We start from the raw sequence: 19843 nt of genomic DNA on the forward strand, positions 1-19843 counted from the left end.
GAAACAAGACACACGAGAAACCCGTTCTCATAAGATCTGTACATTTTCCAACGAGATTTTTTTATTTATCATGAATCTATCAATGTAAGATCGAATTGTTACATCTGTAAGAACATTTTATGCGAAGTTTAGTTTGTCAGGATATGCGATGTCCGTCCATGCATGATAACCGTCACAAAATTGCGGGACTAGGTTCACGAGTTAAATGTCAATGTTGGAAATACACGCGATTGTGCGGAAGGCACACAGTAATAACAACGCGCACAATTTCCGTTGCAACGATATCGATTCGTTCGTGCACCGTTGCCGAAAAACAGGAAATTAAAAATCAGAGATAACTACACGCCCTAGTTACGTCCATCGTGAATCGAAACGAAATTAAAAAAAAGAAAAATACGTCCGAAAAGAATAATTATCGCGTTCGAACTCGAAAATACCCGTGATTTTTAGATTTTGCGAAAAACGAGGAGGAAATTATCGGACACCGCAATCGTCCGCAAATTGTGGTAATCGTCGAAAAATTCGCTTTCTGTGCAATCAGCTGTGCAATCAGTTGATTGATTTATCTCTTTAGGTGAACGCAAGGTAAGATAAGATTCTCAAACAGAACATACTCGAATTGTTTTAAAAAAAAAAGTCCTCTGAAAATTCTCGATAAAGCTGATAATTGAAGCCAGATTGCTCTGTTTCTCTGATTTTTCAATCGTTTTTTTACTTATAAAAAAATATTTAATTAAACTTAAAAATCTTTAATTAAACTGAGCAAGTTAACTTATTTTTAGAAAAAGCAATATTTTAATTTTTAAGAGGTGCGTCTTGTTTACTTCTTCGTGTGACAATCGTCAATTAATTATGATAATTGCATTATTATAGTATGTTGTGGAACATTAAAACATGAACGAATTTTAATTACATTTTAATTATAATGTAATTTATTTGTTATAATAAATGATAGCTTCTAGATCAACGTAATTGTATAGAATTTTAGTTTTTGATTATCTTATCTTTTTGATAAATTGTAATTTTTTTTGTACAATAATCGTTTATTTTTTAATAAATTATCAACGAACTTTTTACGAAGAGGATAAAAATAACGTTTAGATGTCGATTACACATATCGCGAACAGGAATCTACGTACCTAGGCGCGTCAACGACATCGTTCTAGCCATGTCAGGAAATGAAAGTCATTATCTAATATACTTTTATTATTACATCTGCGCATCGTCATTAAAAGCATTCGCTCCCCTAACGGTGATCCGTTGTTTTTATCGAAAGATTCTACGTCTTTTCTTATCCGCAGCGTCCTATAAAACTTCGATTTATTATTTTGATATTTCAAAATGAAAGAAAACATTTATAACCGTGGAATATAATATTCGCGCATCATAGTTGAATTAAATTTAATTTTAATATAAAAATGTTATTTATACACGCAATAAAAATTAACATTGACGGAAATCGAATGAGCTTCAGGAACAGAAACATTCCGCGTCGAACGGGGATGAAGAAGGAGCGAAATTGTGTTCGATAAATGCACTTCGGAGCATCCTTGGTGCACCGCGATACATTTCTCGAACAGACCGCAAGCGTCGTTCACACGTCCGCCGCGTGCGCATGCGCGCGCTCGTAGCCGCGGCGCATAATATCCCCGCTCTCTCGAGCGAAAGAGTCAGTCTTGGGCAAGATGGCCGGCCGGACGGTAGCGGCTCTTTACTACCTCGCGTTTATCTTCCATTTGGTTCTACTGACGGAGTGCAATTACGGCGTGAGATACGGTGACAGGGCGAGGCGGTTGCACGTCGCGGAGGACCGCGACTCGTCCTACAGGAGGCCGCTCATCATCGACAGGCGGTCCCTGGATCCGGACGAGGACGGGCACGAAACGTCATTCGACGGGCGTACGCGAAGGGACGTATCGCCCGAGCACCCAAACAACAATCCAAACATCACGACCAAGGTACGTATGCTCGCGTAGGTGAAGGTCGTCGTGTCGTCGCATCGCAATTCGACGCCGACAGCGGTCGTTGCTTCTCTCCGTTCTCCCGCCCCTCCCTCCCCGGAAAATGGGGGAAGGAAAAAAACTCGCGGACGTTAGCGTAAATAGACGCGCCACGTACACAGATACGCGACACGCTCCCCCCGATGGGTCTGTGTATCTCGCTCCCGCGGGATTTTTCCTATTGGGATCGTCGAGATACGGACAAGCGCGGCCTTTGTGCGCGGTCGCAACCGGGGCATAATTGCCGTATTATCTCTCTTCCGGAGTAAATTCAATCAATCTCGACGAAACGGAGCGTCGTCGCGCGGACCGCATCGTTTATATTGATACACGCGAGGGGTCACTAACCGCCCTCGGCTCGCGTCCTCCCCATCCCGCATTTCGAGGAAAGCGCTCTCTCCGCTTTCCGCGGCTTTTCCGCGAAGGGAACGTCGATTCTGCGAAGAAAACAAATCGTTACACGAGATTGTTACGCGCGGCATCATCGTTATTTTCGTGTCTTCTCCTCTCTTCCGCGACTTGGCTTTGGAGCTGGAATTTTCAGTCACTTGGAAATATTTTTCTCTTTTGCGTCTCTATTTTTCTTATGTCACGTAACGCGTGCTTAGTCATGCGGGCTTTTATAGATTAGTGACTATGACACATTAATAGATGCGCATATGCACTTTGACTTTGACTACTAATTTTCGATAACAAAGGAAAACGCAGCAATTTGTCGCTTTGAAGAGATACGGACTACCCAAGGCTCCGAGAAACTAATTTGACCGATAATATATTACATTTCTCCGTTTTCTTTGTTTGGTTGTGTTTTACTTTTACTAGAAGAATTTATTAAAATCATATTGTTTTTGAATCTATTAAAATCATATTATTTTCGAAGTTATTAAAATCATTTTTTTTTTTGATAGAGAAAAATATTCCAATGTTAATTAATCTGTGCTCTTAATGTTAAATGCGCATTATATCACTTTTTAGGAATAATCATTTTTGCGAGATTATTTCAAACATACATAGCATGTTTTAGATTTTAAACTGTTTTGCATTTAATTAATTACGCAAAAAAGCCAGATAACTTTCACTTCTATCGAATGATTGACCTTCTATTCGTTTTTTTATCGATCAGAATTTTTTTCTCGCGTTTAATACTTTAAGAAAAATTATGCTAATATATACAGTTAATTAGCATTAATTTGCGAAATATAGAAATATTTTGAATTATTTATTATCTTTATATTTTTTCGAATGACGAATTTATATTCTTTGTTTAAGGAAAAGAGATATTGAATGCGATAGAGAAAACAATTTGATGGTTGTCGCGAATTACGCATATCCAATGATTCATCTCCTGCTGCATATATTTCGCGTATGCAGCTAAAATTACTGCAGTAAAGATGTCGATTTATATGCGCGCATATACATCTTACATTCACATGTTTTTAATACGTTTTCCTTCATACTAATAAATCTACATAAACATTGCAGTATTTTTTCAACAAATCGACAATTTTACGCACTTGATTTTTAATCTTGTAATCACGTTTATCTTTCGTCTCCTTATCTCTTTATCTTTCATGCCGTTTGTCCAACTAATATAAGATAAAATTCTTATTGTTTGTAAATCTCATTATTTATAAAAGCTGTTATTACATAAATTTATATACAATGCGTAAGATTTCTAGCATCTCTTACAAAACATTTTTCAGTAAACAGAGGACACAGTGGAACACAGTGAATCATTTCGTCCTTGTTTACATTCGGCAAGCAACAAGGATAAAGCGATATACTGGGTTCTTTGTGTCGCTTGCTTGAAAAACGCCAGTCATTATATTTCTCGTTATTACAGGTCAATGCTTTAAATGATTCGCATCAGCAATTGATGGTACATTGGGTCGGGGAAGGTTCCAATGTAATAATATGTTTAGCAAGGGATAGCACACCCGTGGTGCGTTTTCAAGGTGGCAGATTCTCCTCCCCGACCAATCCTAGTGCTGTTTACATCAGCTACGATTATGGCGATACGTTTGAGAATAAGACTGAACAGTTCAGGATTTCGTCCGAGCCCAATGCAGCATACGCTGTCGTGGATAAATTCACTAATCATCCAAAGTACTACCAATACGTGAGTCTCGTTTATTTACAAAATCGATTCTTTTAAAAAAAAATGTATAATGGTAATTTATTATTTATTATTTAATTTATTTATTTATCGAACGTGTATACACACACACACACACACACACACACGTTCGATGGGTGTCCCAGTTATCTTCCGTCATCTTTCAAAGACAGATTCCTGGGATCATTTGAAGACAATTTTTCCTCAGCAAAAATATCAGTGAAGGCCATCATTTGTTGCATGTTCCCGATTTTTGTCATCATATATCTTTGCAATTAAGTCTTAAATTAAAATTCAACTAAAGTAAACTCTATTTAAAATTAATCAAAGAATGTGGTTTTGTTAATATTTTATTTCTACAAAGCTTAGTTTACGAAAAATTCCTTATTTCCAATCACTTATAAGTCGAAAATTATTAGTGCCTCGATATTTTCGTTGAGGAAAAATCGTCTTCAGATGATCCCAGGAATCTGTCTTTGAAAGATGACAGAAGATAACTGGGACACCCTGTATATATATATATATATATATATATATATATATATATATATATATTTCCGATTGCGTGTCATCGGAAGGACATCTCCTACATTTTATTTCCTTTGCAGTGTGTTTTTGTGGACAGTCAACATAGTTTAATCTTCATAACGTTTAACAACGGCAAAACTATTCGAAGAATTTCAGTGCCATTTCATCCGACCGAGGTCTCGTTTTATGAATTAGATCCACGAGTACTCATCGCACTGGATAAAGTCGATTCGATGCGGAAGGTATGGAATGAAATAAAGTTAGATACCGAATTTGCACGCGACTTTTTCGTTATTGAACTGTTTTATTACAAGAATTCGTAAAAAGATTTGAATATTCGAATTTTATAATAATCGAATTTTATTTTATTTTATAATAATATTATATTTGAATTTTATAATCGATTTCAGTTATGGATGTCAACCGATCGTGGGCTAGCTTGGGTACCGATACAACACTTTGTGAAGGCCTTTTACTGGTCACCTTCTCGTGTTTTATTGGTGGAACGCACAGAGCCTACTGAAATGAATACGGTTTGGAAACTAGATATTCAATATTTACTTTGGCATCAAAGTCGACATCCTTTGGGTTTGCGAGTAAGACCGGCTTTACGAAGAGAATTTGTTGTTGTCACCGAAAACGTTGAGGATTTCCAAATCAAAGGCGATTACATGTTCACTGTCAAAAATTCAAAGGCAAGTATTATGATGTTGTGCTTACATAGCATCTTTTTTCATAAATCTAGTCTTCTTGATCGTTAATTCTTTATTCTGCTTAACAGAATAGAACGTCGGAGCACCTGGATCTCCATGTGTCTTACAAAAATCAATCGTTTGTCGTGGCGCAATTTAACACTGAATTGGATTGCAATGATTACCATATTGTAGATGTATCGTACAATCGAGTTTTCATCGCGGTGTCGCACAGCGAGACTATGGTCAATCTTTATGTGTCGGAGGTCATAGATCATGAAAAGGCTATATTTACATTATCTTTGGAGGGTATTTTCACATTTTTCCTCAACAGTACTTGGAAGGACAGCTGGTTGAAGTAAGTATAATGAAATATAACGCATGGAGTGAAATTCTAAATTGTATGACTTTTGAAAATTTTGCCCCGCTTATTTGTGTATTTATTTATATAGCGATGTAGCTGACGAGACATTCACAGACATGTATAAAGTCGAAGGTCTTCGAGGTATATACATAGCGTCACGAGTGAAAGGTACTCCGAAATCAGGCTCGATTGGACCGGAACACTTAGAATCGGTCATCACTTTTGATCACGGTGGTAGTTGGAATAGCATTAAAGCGCCGACAACGAATAACGAAGGCTACTACATCCATTGTCCGCAGGATTGCTCGTTACACTTGAGTCAAAGATTCAGTCAGTTGTATCCGGTAACGAGGTCTGTCTCGATTATGAGCTCGAAATCAGCGCCCGGAATAATAATGGCCACTGGCGTGATTGGATCCAGTTTAAAAGGCCATCCTGCGCTCTATGTTTCGCGAGATGCGGGTCTCACGTGGAAACAAGTGCTGAGGGAATATTACTTTTTCAATATGGGCGATCACGGAGGTCTATTAGTAGCAGTAAAGTATTTCAAGTCGCGCGGAGAGACCAGAGATATCTCGTATTCGTTGGACGAAGGCGAAACGTGGCAAACTTATGAGTTCAATGAAAAAATGTTACGCGTTTACGGTCTCATGACGGAACCCGGGGAGAACACTACAGTATTTACCATGTTCGGATCGGATAGTGGACAACATCAGTGGCTCATAATCAAGGTTGATCTGCGAAATGTATTTAACAGGGAGTGTACGGAGGACGATTACAAATTCTGGTCGCCGTCAAGTACCGATCAACCAGTTATGGCCTGTGTATTAGGACGTAAAGAAACGTATCAGAGACGCGCGATACGTGCTAATTGCTATCAGGGCGTGAATTACGATCGACCAGTACGATTGGAGGTCTGTCAGTGCGACGCAAACGATTATCAATGCGATTACGGTTTCACGCGTCACGGAAATCCGTATCATTGTATCCGCAATAATTTAAAGAAGGATTACGATCCTTATGCCGTGCCAAGTACATGTCAACCTGGCGAGTTTTATAATCGTACAAAAGGCTACATAAAGATATCTGATGACGAATGTTCCGGCGGTCTTGCGAGAAACTTTGAGCCTGACGAGATACCATGTCCCATGAACGAAACACCAGAATTTCTGTTGGTTGCTCAACGGGAGCACATAACGCGAATAGATCTGGTGGAAAATAAAATGGAAACGTTACCCGTACACGATTTGAAAAATGTGATTGCTATCGAATTTGATATGAAGAACAATTGTTTGTACTGGGCGGATATTGTAAATGATACAATTGGCAGGCAATGTCTGACAGGTGTTAGCTATCCTGAAATTCTTGTCGAAAGTAATTTAAGTTCTATCGAGGGAATGGCCTTCGATTGGGTGTCCAATGTGCTCTATTTCGTGGATGGTGTTAAAATGAGGATACAGATAGTTCGAACAGACATATCCACCATGGGCAGAATGCGCAGAACGATATTAGGCCCGAACGTATTGCAGAAACCGAGAGGTATCGCGGTTCATCCCATGAATGGATATATATTCTGGACCGACTGGTCGCCAGGCAATGCTTCTGTCTCTCGCGCAAATATGGATGGCACGGACGTCAAGCGATTGTTCGTCAAACCTACAGTTGAATGGCCGAATGGAATAACGATTGATCACATTGCTGAACGTATTTACTGGGTAGATGCCCGTGCGGATTATATCGCTTCTTCGGACTTTGAGGGTAAGAGATTTAAAAAGATTATCGCCAACGATGCGCGCGTGTCGCATCCATTTGCAGTCGCCGTTTTGAAGGACAACATGTACTGGGATGATTGGAAACAATCGATGATCTTTGTCGCCAACAAAGATCACGGCGTTGGAATCAACACAATAGTTGGCTTCCAAATTGTGGGCCTGATGGATCTGAAGATCTTTGCGCATAGCGTGCAAGTCGGCAACAACACATGCGTGACAAACAACACGTGCACGCATATCTGCCTGGGTGCACCGGGCAACAATCATGTGTGCCTTTGTCCGGATGGCATGGTAATGACAGACGGAAAATGTCTCTGTCCAGGTGGCATCAAACCCTATGATAATTCGACTTGCCCACGCGTTGCCAGTACCTGCTCGTCGAATCAGTTTGCTTGTAACAATAGTGTGTGCATCCCCGAATTTTGGAAGTGCGATGGTGACAACGATTGCGGCGACAACTCGGACGAGACCAACTGTAATCGCGCCACATGTAGCCCTACTAATTTTGAGTGCGACGGTAACAAGTGTATACCAAAATACTGGGTATGCGACATGGATCGCGACTGCAAGGACGGTAAGGATGAACAAAATTGCACGTACGCCAATTGCACCGATCAATTACGTTTCAAGTGCGACAGCGGTCGCTGCATCTCGCATCGATGGCGTTGCGACGGTGAAGACGACTGCCGGGATGGCTCGGACGAACGTAATTGCACCAGAAGCGTTTTACCGAATACGTGTCGATCCGATGAGTTCGCTTGCAAGAAAGACCACTCGTGCATACCGACTTCTTGGAAGTGCGATGGCGAACCAGACTGCGAGGACAGCGAGGACGAAAGGGATTGTAATAGTCTGGTATGCGAATCGTGGCAGTTTACATGTAACAACACCAACACCAATCAAGGACATCGATGCATATACCAGTCATGGGCATGCGATGGCGACAAGGATTGCCTAGACGGTTCCGACGAATTCAACTGTACCATCACTACCGTGTCGCCAGCGCTTCCACCATTCATCCTGCCGACGAATTCCTGCAACGATTGGATGTTCTTGTGTCAGAACAAGAAGTGCGTACCGTATTGGTGGAAATGTGATAGCGTGGACGACTGCGGTGACAATTCTGACGAGATTGGCTGCCACAGCGAAGCGGACGGTACGTCAGACTCTACATTGGCGCCAATTTATACGACCGAGGAGTCGCGCATCTGCCGCGAGCATCAGTTCCAGTGCTACAATGGCGATTGCATCGAGAACGCATGGGTGTGCGATGGCTCCAACGATTGTCCATCCGGTGAAGACGAGCAGCACTGCGAACATACGCACGCATCGTGCCGCGATAACGATCAGTTTATGTGCCGTCAGGACGGCTCATGTGTTCCTCTATCCTACATCTGCAACGGCATCACAGAATGCCCGGACGGCAGTGACGAGCTCGGCTGTCAACCGCATGACACAAGTCCACCCGCCACCCCATCCTGCTTCGTCGGTCTCTTCCCATGTGACGAAACGCGCTGCTTCCCGTTAGCATCCTACTGTGATGGTCATCAGGATTGTTTCGATGGCTTTGACGAAAGTAACTGCGAGAAGAACGGCTCACGCGTATATCAGGTCCTGGTGATGGGTGTGGATGAGCGTGCCATTAACGATAGCAGCCTCTTGCTCTTCTGGTGGATGCCGATTCCATCGAACGTTACATTCGAGTTCCTGCCATCGATCGCGCGGGCAAGCCCAGGAGCCAAGTGGACCAATGCCAGTGAGTGGATCGAAGAGACCGAGTACCAATTCAACGATCTGGACCCATACACCAAGTATAATTTGACTGTCTACGTCAAAGTGAAGGGTCAAAGCACTGTATTTCCACCAGCAAAGCATCTAATCATAACAACTGGCGAAGGTGTGCCATCTGAGCCGTGGAACGTGACAGTTACGCAGAAGAACGGCACTCGCGTGGAAGTCTCCTGGCGACAACCCGTACATCCGAATGGTCTTATCATGGGCTATCAAGGTTACATCACGCCGCCTATACCGCCCATGGAGTTCGCGCGGCCAAAAACCTCCGCGATCATCGACATGGCGTTTGAGGCAGGCAAGAATTATTCTTTCTGGATCGTGGCAAAGAACCGACAGTACCAGTCAGTTTCGTCAAAGGTTGCCACGTTGACGTTCGACGGATCGGCCAACATCGATGACATTGAAGATCTTCGCGTGGTGTCGACGACGAATCACTCTGTCACGTTGACGTGGAAGAAAATGAAAGATGTGGATGGATATCATGTTACTCCCAGAGCACCGCCGTCTTATCCAACGCTACAAACTATTACGACTATGGAGAATCAATTGGAAGTGACAAAATTATCACCGGGAATCAAGTATACTTTTGAAGTCGGTGCAGTGAAAAAGAAATATGTTGGCAAAGTTGCCACAGTGACGGCTTCGACGAACGGTACTGCACTGCCATTAATAACAAAGTTTGACGCGCAATTGGTAAAGTCTCAGAGGACGACTGTGAAACTTACCTGGGACCCGCCTAAGAGCACCAAGAAAATCAAATTCCAGTATGCTATTCATTACGCCACCAATATATTTGATTTCTTTAAAGGTGAGAAGAAATTTGTACGATTTTTTTTACACGAATATTATTTTAATATAATAATAATTAATAATTTTAATATAATAATTAATATAATAATTATTATTTTAATATAATCAGATAATCGGTATTTCGTTGTAAATTAAATGTTACTAATCGTGATTAAATTTTTTTGTTTTTTATATTTTTATTATGAAAAATATTCTTTCTATTTTATTTTTAGCTTACAAGTTAAAAACTACTAATCTTACGGCCACGATCAAAGATTTGGAGGCGTGTGAATCATACTTCTTTGCCGTTGGTGTTATTGGAGATTACGGAGCGGGACCTTTATGTCAACCGATCACGGTTCCGACGTACTTCAACAAACGCGCACCTCCGAAAAGATTGCGAGTAATGCCATCGCCGGATAAAAATGACAGTATAATCGTTTCATGGAGTGCGAGTTGTCCCACAATTGACGAACCAATCAGTTACACAGTAAGTTAATAACATTACGAAATATTTTTTTCGAGAAAATGTATTTTTTTTTTTTTTTTTTAAGAAAATTGAGTTGTATCTATTGAGAAAAATTTCTCATGTGTAACTAAACTAATATTTATTCAAGTTAATCGATTTTTTTCTAGATTTTTGTTACGGAAACTATCCTCAACAAACAGACGGTTGTGACATTATCATCGACTAATGAAACTATCATGAAACATACTTTCCACTCTATTAAATATGGTGGAAAATATAATATTACAGTAGCGACTGATGAGGAAAATGCTATAGCCACTCAACCATTTATTTATATGGCACCACCGATCAAACCGCCCCATCAAGTCACTGTTTTGCACGATAATAAAGATTATCTAATATATTGGCAAGAGCCGGATATGCCGAAGGATGTTGAGCGGCATATCGAGATTTTGGTAGCCGAGGGCTCGAGAGAGATAAATGAGACGACGGCTAACGTCATTCTTACTAAAGATCCATCGCCTTATCGCTACAAGGACGCTAAAACAGATGGAACGATTTATACCTTTGCCGCACGTTTGGTTACGGAAGACGGATATCGAAGTCCATTGAGTGAAACGTGGAGTACGCAATTTTCAGGTAAGTCTCTATTTTAAGGCGATTCTCTTTCGAGAAGCGATATGCTTTAATATATGTATATAATAAGCTTTTTCATTTTTTTATTCAATAGGTTCGCAACTCCCCGTGATAATGAACACGTCGAACATATTGTCTCTCGCTATATCGATCTGCTTAGTCGTCTTAGCGTTGGGTGCAGCGCTAGCATATTTCATCATTCGGCATAGAAGATTATCTAACAGCTTTACACAATTTGCCAATAGTCATTATGACACGAGGCGGGGACAAGCTACCTTCCCAGGCACGACAGACGGTTTAGGTAATTCATTTTGAAAAAGAGAAACAATGTGAAATAAGGAAGAAGAACTAATGAATTTATTTCCTTTCTTTTTATAGAAGAAGAAGACAGTCCTGTGATCCGAGGCTTTTCAGATGACGAACCTTTGGTAATCGCATGAACGCCATATATATAAACAGAATATTTACATGTTAAAAAAGAAAAGATGTGCCAAGACACTATTAATATGATAATTTTGAATATATAGATCAAATTTTATGATGAATGGAGAAAGAGAAAAGCTTTTATAAAAACGTTTTGAAACTAGATGAATGTTAATTGTAATACTATTTGCCATTATAATTAACAATTAATAGTGAAGTTGCGCTTACAACGTTTACATAAGAGCTTTTCGTGCCATTTATACGATACGTTGTAGAAATACGGTATACATGTACATCACAAATCATCAAGATGATCATCTGCCGTGTAATTGGAGAGAGACCGTTGCATCTTAAATTTGAATGTAAACAAATCGAGACAGCTACAGTTTGAAACTGAATTTTATCGTCTAACAACGGAAGTAGATGTTAGTTGAAGAAACGGCAATTTGTATATACTAAATATTTTTTATGGGTCACGAGATTGTGAGATTTTCGATATGTCACACATTTAGCGAGATGGATTTCTAATGCTATATTTCTATGACTTGTGTGAAGAAACATTTTTTTTTTAATCTGTTGATTTATTGAGATGAAAGTAAACTTTCGATATTCTGCATAAAATCTTGAAAATTATTATAATAAACAAACAAATCTACACATAGATGCTATAAGTTCTTTCCATAGGAAGTGCACGACCAAAGTAATGCTTTCTTTTATGCCGCATTTGAAGGATGTATTAGTTTCATTTATTATCGAGTACATTTCTATAACATTTCGTTTGATAAAGAGTCTTTTCTTGAGCAAACATTTGTAATCGTTGCAATTACTATCGAGCCTATGATGCGGCATTGAAAGAAGTTTCTATAAGCGAGTTTCAATCTCGTAAAAAAGGTGACCTGACCCTCATACAGAGGCATGTTGCAATTAAATATGCAAGGGAATATTTCGATTATTGTGTATAATTCGAATATTCCAATAATTATATATAATTTTGTAATAAAAATGAACTGATCGTTGATAAATTAGGAACGCTATTTAAACATAATGTTAAGAATTTTGTTTAGCCTAAATTTATGAAAAAATTATTAGATATTATATGTTTTGTGGGAATAAAATAGATTACATTTTTTTAATTTTTTTATATTTTAAAAATGACATACCATTTTGCTAAGATTGAGTTAAGAAAAATTCATGCAAAGACATCAACTGAATGATACTTGAAAATGCGAATGAAATGGTAATGATGCCGCGTCATGATTCTTAGATTACGCAATTTGAAAAGAGAAAAAAGCAAAAAGAAAAATAATATTTTTTATAGTTTTTTAAAATACTCTATCTCGTTACAACTTTTAAAAATTTGAAGTTAAAATCGTAAAAAAGAATATTTTATTTTAATGTAATTTATATCATGTTATATATGATTTGTTCTGAAATAATTTTCCGATTAAAATAAAGTATGTATATATTTTTAGAAGCGTTTGAAATAGAGAAATCTGTTTTGGAGAGAAGATTACATCTCTCTTTTTTAATTAATGCTCTAATTAATACTCTATTGCAGTGGCATTACGATTATTTGATTCAGAAATTTTGATATTTTGCTTTTTGTTCTAAGAGAATCGATTGCAGATTTTAGAACTTCTTTTTGCCGAGTAAATAATCTATTAACTTTCTTTTGATTTTTTTCAAATCATACGGAATGACTAAATCAATAGAACTAGAATTTATCAATAATTCAATAAATAATTCAGAATTAATCAATAACAGATCTAACATAGAGTTATCTTGAAAATAAATTTATTGTGAAAATTTAATTTTAAGATTTTCATTAATAAATATTGTTTCAGTTTTAGTAAAGTTAAACTAAGAAAGATTCATTACAGAATGCAAATAATTTAATTTTCAGCTAAATTAAAATAAATTAATTAATGGATTAATTGTGATATAAGAGCAAAAATTTTAAACACCTGCTATTAAGTTCATCATGTTGAATTTTTGATATATTTACAATCTCAAAACTCTAAAATTTTTATCTATCTATATATATATATATATATATATATATATATATATATATATATATATATAAATAGAAATATTAATAAATTAATATATGGAAATATTAATTGTTAAAGGTTTTTAAAATTGCAACTATGCAAATATATATAAATAATTTTAAATAAAACACTTCTAATATGCACATACCATAGCTGTAGCAAAATACGTTTTAAAAAAATCCGTTTTTGCAATTTCAACGTCAAGTTTTTCCAAATTGTAACGTGACAGAGCATTCTAGATTTGTCTTCAGTAAAAAAAGTTATAAGTGATTATCTCGATCCTTGTGTTTCAAAAGAAAGTTATATTGACTTGTATTATTGTAAATAATAATATTCGAATCAATATTTTAAGTAACGAATTTAACCTACTGGATTATTCAAAAGGAAGACATTAACGATTAAAGTCCGCGATCTTGCCATGACGAAAAAAAACCGTCATACTGACAAAAAACCTTTTTATATCCTCTTTCACTGTACATAAAATTTCATGCAGTAATCATATTTTTTTCACAAAATCTAATGAGAAAATTTGGAGATGCAGTTAACTATATTCTTGACTAATCTTTGTTATTTTGTTTCATTTTTCGTAAATGGAAAATAAGTATACGAGTTCCTAGAAATGTTGTAAGTCGAATTCGATCAATTTATCCAAATCAATATGATCGAAGAACGTGTGAGGCGAATCAAACAGATATAGGAGCCAGAATCGGTGAAGTAACGTTTCATAAATCGAAACAATTATAAATGCATTTTGTTGTATTTAAATTGCTAAAATATTTAATGTTCTTTTTCTCAACATTTTGTGTTTTTTTATTTGATGATGGAAGAGAAAGTAGAAGGGATATATGCATGAGATGATTGACAAAAAGACGATTTTTAAACAGTATTAGCTAGGCTCTCGATTCGTTGTCGTCACGTTATCGATACAAAAAATCACCACACTTCGTGAACAAAATGAATTAATCATAAAAATAATTTCTTCGCTGATAATTTGACGTGATCATGCGCTCAGTCGTTATATATGTCTGTCAGAAAAGAGAAAATTTCGATGTTTTTAAATCTATACTAGCGTAAGCGATAATTATATAGAGGATATAGTTGATGTAAATGTCAAGAGTTATAGCGACAAGAAAGACAGTGATATATATAATATAAAATATATATAATATATAATATATTTACGTGTAAATAAATAAACTTAAGGCACAGAATATATTAAGTAATTCTTTTGTGCTTTTCTTATATGAATTTACTTTGGTACCTCAACATTTCCCGCATATTTTTCCGGCTTTTTTTCCACTAATAATTCTCATCGATATAATCTAACTATGTATATGTATTATATTTTAATATATATTATATATTATAATATTTTTCTAAGCAATTTTAGTTCTCTATAGAATTCTCTATAGAATTATAGTTATTTATTTTGCATGTTATTTGTGAAAAATTTTCTTATTTTCAATTTTTTATTAGAGATTATTGATATTTTAATGTATGTAAAATAATAAAAAATAGACTAATTTTTTCTCTGTACATTATATGTAATGATGCGCATATGTAAATAACAGTTTTTTTCGTACATTTATCATTCTATCAAATCACGAATTCATGATGTAGCGGATGTTCTGAGACTTGGTCCAATTTCGAAAAAATGGAACGATGAAAATAATAGTTTTACGAATTCACGACAAACCTCTCGCACAAGAAAAGATGAAAGACTTCCGTTACCATTCCGAAAGGTAATTTGGAAGTTTGTGACCCGTAACATCATTAAGCAAGCGGGATAGTACCGGATATTCAGTCGGATGTCTTTTTCACACTTTAATCCTTTTGTGGATTGCAAATGCGAATGAATTTCGCATCTTAAATTCTCTTATCACGTGTGAATTCCCAATATAGTTACATTAAAGTTACATTACAACGTTTAATCATTATATCATTATATCATTTAATCATTATATCATATTCTGCATGAGATGTAATGAATTGATCTAAGAAACTCCTTATGTAATGTTCGATATAACGTAACTCTTTATGTAATTCAATGTAACATACAGATAAAATTTCATAGTTGACTTTTTTTTGAAAGAGCAAAATACCTGGTATACGTTAAAAAAGTTTCTTAAAAATCTAACGATCTTAGATATTTATGTATTTCTTCTTATTAGGTAATATAACGTGTCAGATTTCTTTTTTGCGTATATTTTTCCGGTTGAGAATACACGTTTCTTTTAAATCTCGTGTAATAAACAGTGACGTTTTAATTTGCGCAAAAAATTTGCATAAAAGTAAGCAGAAATTTAGAGATTATTTATAAAGTTTCGACATCATAGATACCGCAACCTCCTTTTTCCGCTCACGTGTATTTACTTTTATTACTATATTCCGTTGTCCACTTAAGCCTTTGTATCCACTATATAATTTCATACATATTGTATTATATCGTCGACTAGCCTTGGTCTTGGATTATTCTTAGATTACATGGGACAACCATAAGATAACATAAATAACGGTTTAGAACTCTATGATCTCAGAGCTAAGATGATATCCATACAAGTATAAGATTGATACGCTTTTGTAACTTGAAAGAAATCATAATATGTAATTTCACATTTCGTGGTTCTAATTTTCTTAGTATTACTATAGTCATATTTTAAATGATCGGGTATCCATTAATAAATGTATTTAATGTGTACAATTTTTCTATGAAATCGAAAGAATAATATATTTTTTTTTAAATGTTAAAGTACATTTAAGAATATAATTCAACAAAAAAAATACTTAAGAAAAGGAATAATTATTTTTTGCATTTTTGTTGACTTTAGATGTTTGATTCGGTTTTTAAATTTTGTCACATTACAATTTTAAGAAATTTGGAAATCATATTCAGTATTAAAAAATTTCGAAAAATGATCATACACATTTTATGTTAAAAAAATTATTTTTTATCGCAATAATATATATGTTTCTTCAAAATTAATTATTTAATTTAATTTATATGTTTCTTCAAAATTAATCTATCTTATAATTATCACATTATATGTGTACATTAATTGCCGAACTTGACATGTTATAATCGTTACATTGCAGAATAATCGTGTATATCCTGTTATGATTGATACGAAAACTTATTATTTGCGTTCTGAAGAGCTATTTTTTATTATTTATATGAAACTCGTTTGCATTTTATTATAATAGATATTGTAATAGATATCGTATATCTCACGAAAAGAAAGAACGTCGCAGCGTTACGCTTTTAAAGCGACGCAGCGTTATAATGCGTATAAACTCGGGGCAACCACGCGCTCATGTACCGTAATCATAATTGTTACGTTAATTATATGCGGTTGGTATGCGTATATGTACGTTTTTCCTAATCTTATTCCAAGATCGTTTAAAGACTAAATTGCCTCGCACTGTACAGAGTGCAACGAACACTGACGATTACACCCTGATCTTTCTGTTGTGACGTTCAGATAAACATTTTGCGAATGCACGCAATAATTATTAACGTTATACAAACTTATACTTAATAAAAAAAGTTTGCGACGAATAGAGCAATATATAATTATTATATAATATAATTTTTTAGATAACATCACTTATTATTTTCACTTCTCTTCTTGTGTTTTAGAACTTATCATATTTCAAAGAAATGTCAAGTTTATATGCATGATTAAAATTATGACGTGTAAAAGAAAAACCAATTATCTTAATTATCAATGAATCCAAAAGATGTTGAAAAGATATTCGCATTTATTTTTTCAAGTGATTTCTGAATGTTTGTATCATTTTGCATGCGTCTTTGCGTTATAAACAGAGGTTTTATTTCCTGTTTAACAAGTATGACTTTCAAACAACTTATTATTAAGCTGATTGTATCGATCGAAGAGATATAATTGTGTATTATTATAACGTTTCTCACCGAATCTTTTTAATTAAAGCTATGCATTTGATCAAATCGCGTAACGAGATTAAGATAATCTCTTGTGTTACTTAAATGTTTCATAAGCGAATTACTTAAAAATTATTTATTCGTATTGTAATGATTGAGATATGTTCAAGTACAAGTACTGTTATATCTGGATTTGTGTTCTTGAATCCGTGACAAGGCTCTTTGTTATTTTTGGTGACCGCGTCTCTCGTGCGTACAGAGAGATATTCTGTCCGCTTACAAAATTACACGTGGAGCAATAAATGAGTGCATCATGAGAGGCACGATGTTCCCAAAAGGAACCGAGAGGCACGATGTTCCCAAAAGGAACCGAGAGGCACGAACATTAATCGTTCGTAGGATTAGCATGTTACAGCGATCGATTAGCATGCTACAAGTGTTGCACATTAGCGTCTCTCATTGTCGAGCTCTCACCCTCTCTCGAGTCGCGGAAGTTCTCGCAGAGAAACGATCTTTCGTAAGCGACGAACGACGCTTCCGCTCCAGCGGAACGCGGCGTATGCAGAGATCGAGGTCGCCGTCCTAGAAAATGTCGAATGTTGGCACGACTCACGTTCTTCGCGTGAGAATGCCCTTTTTCAGGTGGAACCTTTGCTTAGTGATTTCTCTGCAAGCGCACTCTAAGTTCCCACGATAAACAGTGCGTGCATTTGTAACATTCCAGGGTACCACCTGTCAAAAATGACAAGAAGAATGACTGTAAATAATTAAAGTCAAGCGCGATTACAAATTGTTCGATGACGTATAAATTATAAATTCAATCTTCTGGGGAAATGTGCGATAAAAAGTACGAAGCTAAGATCCTCTGAAGATGCGAAAAATATTTCAATGTGCGCGCATATAGACTTTAATACGAAATTTATTTTTTAATTTACAATTTTAGAAATATGTCAAGAACTGCGTTACGGTTCATGGACGAGTATATATATTTTTACTTATAAATATGTTTAAAAAAATCATCGTTTTGTATTTAAAAAATATCTCTTGCGAAGATAGCGTTTATTAATCTCGAAAGGTAACTTTGAATAAACTCGATCGACAGATTCGCGATAGTGCTTGAGTGGGGTGGTGACGAAAACGGCGTTTAGTGAAAATGCCAGCGACACGGATTCGCACTTTAACCGGAGACAAAGCCTCGTGAGACCCGTGAGAATGAGAAGAATCGCGTGGAAGGTGCGGCAGAGGGAGGAAACACTCGGTATCGGATATTACAATCGTGTTGGAGCAAGGACACGAGGAGGTGAGCGAGTAAGCTCGCCCGGCAGAAGCGAAAGAAGGGATCCGAATCCCCCACTATTAAATGGCCCGATTGCAGAGCTAGGCAAGGAGGAGCTACATTGGGGGCGGCTCGGCATCATCCAGCCTCAGTGCAATTCTACCATCCGCCAAGTTTAGTTACATGGTAACACTGGAAGTGTGTGAAGAAACGCAAGTGCCTCATCACGGCTTGAGAGAAGACTCCGACTCGACGATCGATGAAGATGAATGAACGCGACACTCGAAACAGCGGATGCGAACGGCGGACAACTTGAAGATCGACAGGGGGTTATTCTTGCATAAAGTAACTGTCTCGTTTTAACACATAACTTTGTACGATATTAAAGAGAAAAAGTATACAGAGCTTCGATAAATGACTTTGAGAGATACCGAGAGAAGAAGGTTAACGTTCTAACTCGTCTGAACAATGTAACTGTACTGAAGATTGTGTAACATTGGAACTCACGGTTTAAATCGCGTACGGTTGTGAAAAAAAAATTAATTTATTTCGCATCTGTAATTAAGAGGCGAAGAGTAGAACGTATGAATTGCATTTTCAAGATCCTCGCGGAAAAATATAATATTCAAGCTGTTTCCATTTATAGACACAGGCATCAGGTAATCGTTCGGCAAGTGGCAATTCGAAACTTTTATTTCTTGAATGAACTGTGCGAAGAGGGAGAAAGATTGCGGAAAATGTCTGCACCGGCGTAATGACATGGAGATGGAATACTAAATGAACGAGGCCGTGAATGATCCGAAGGAAACTTTACGTTCCCACAATTAAGTCTGTCTGCACCGCGTAAAGAGAAGCTATCTCTAGTCTTTGCCTCAGTAGTATCCCGGCGTTCGTCAAGTAACTCTTGAAGACGCGAGATCTTTGCGCTTCTTTGCAGATGATGCCGATATTAAAAAAAGGATACGCGAATATAATTGTATCGTTGATGGATTCGATCAAGAATAATTGAATTGTGAGATTTGAAAATTCCAG

The 19843-nt window shown here is 36.6% G+C and overlaps 1 protein-coding gene across 1 annotated transcript; it reads left to right on the forward strand.

The window, feature by feature from the left end:
- The first annotated feature begins 1680 nt into the window (after positions 1-1680).
- On the forward strand, positions 1681-12880 carry LOC105255897 (sortilin-related receptor). Its single transcript, XM_011265433.3, has 10 exons — positions 1681-1958; positions 3844-4119; positions 4725-4886; positions 5055-5339; positions 5426-5694; positions 5789-10074; positions 10289-10545; positions 10692-11163; positions 11255-11461; positions 11539-12880. Exons 1-10 carry the CDS (start codon positions 1686-1688, stop codon positions 11598-11600), a joined length of 6549 nt encoding a protein of 2182 aa, XP_011263735.1. The 5' UTR covers positions 1681-1685; the 3' UTR covers positions 11601-12880.
- The last annotated feature ends 6963 nt before the right edge of the window (positions 12881-19843 follow it).

This window comes from Camponotus floridanus, unplaced genomic scaffold, assembly GCF_003227725.1.
Source record: "Camponotus floridanus strain SB8 unplaced genomic scaffold, Cflo_v7.5 scaffold89, whole genome shotgun sequence".
Lineage (NCBI taxonomy): Eukaryota > Metazoa > Arthropoda > Insecta > Hymenoptera > Formicidae > Camponotus > Camponotus floridanus.

Coding starts and splice junctions, on each gene's coding strand:
- LOC105255897 (XM_011265433.3), top strand. CDS start 1,686: ATGGCCGGCCGGACGGTAGCGGCTCTTTACTACCTCGCGTTTATCTTC. Junction 10,075..10,288: donor TATATTTGATTTCTTTAAAG/GTGAGAAGAAAT, acceptor TTTTATTTTTAG/CTTACAAGTTAAAAACTACT. Junction 11,164..11,254: donor GTGGAGTACGCAATTTTCAG/GTAAGTCTCTAT, acceptor TTTATTCAATAG/GTTCGCAACTCCCCGTGATA.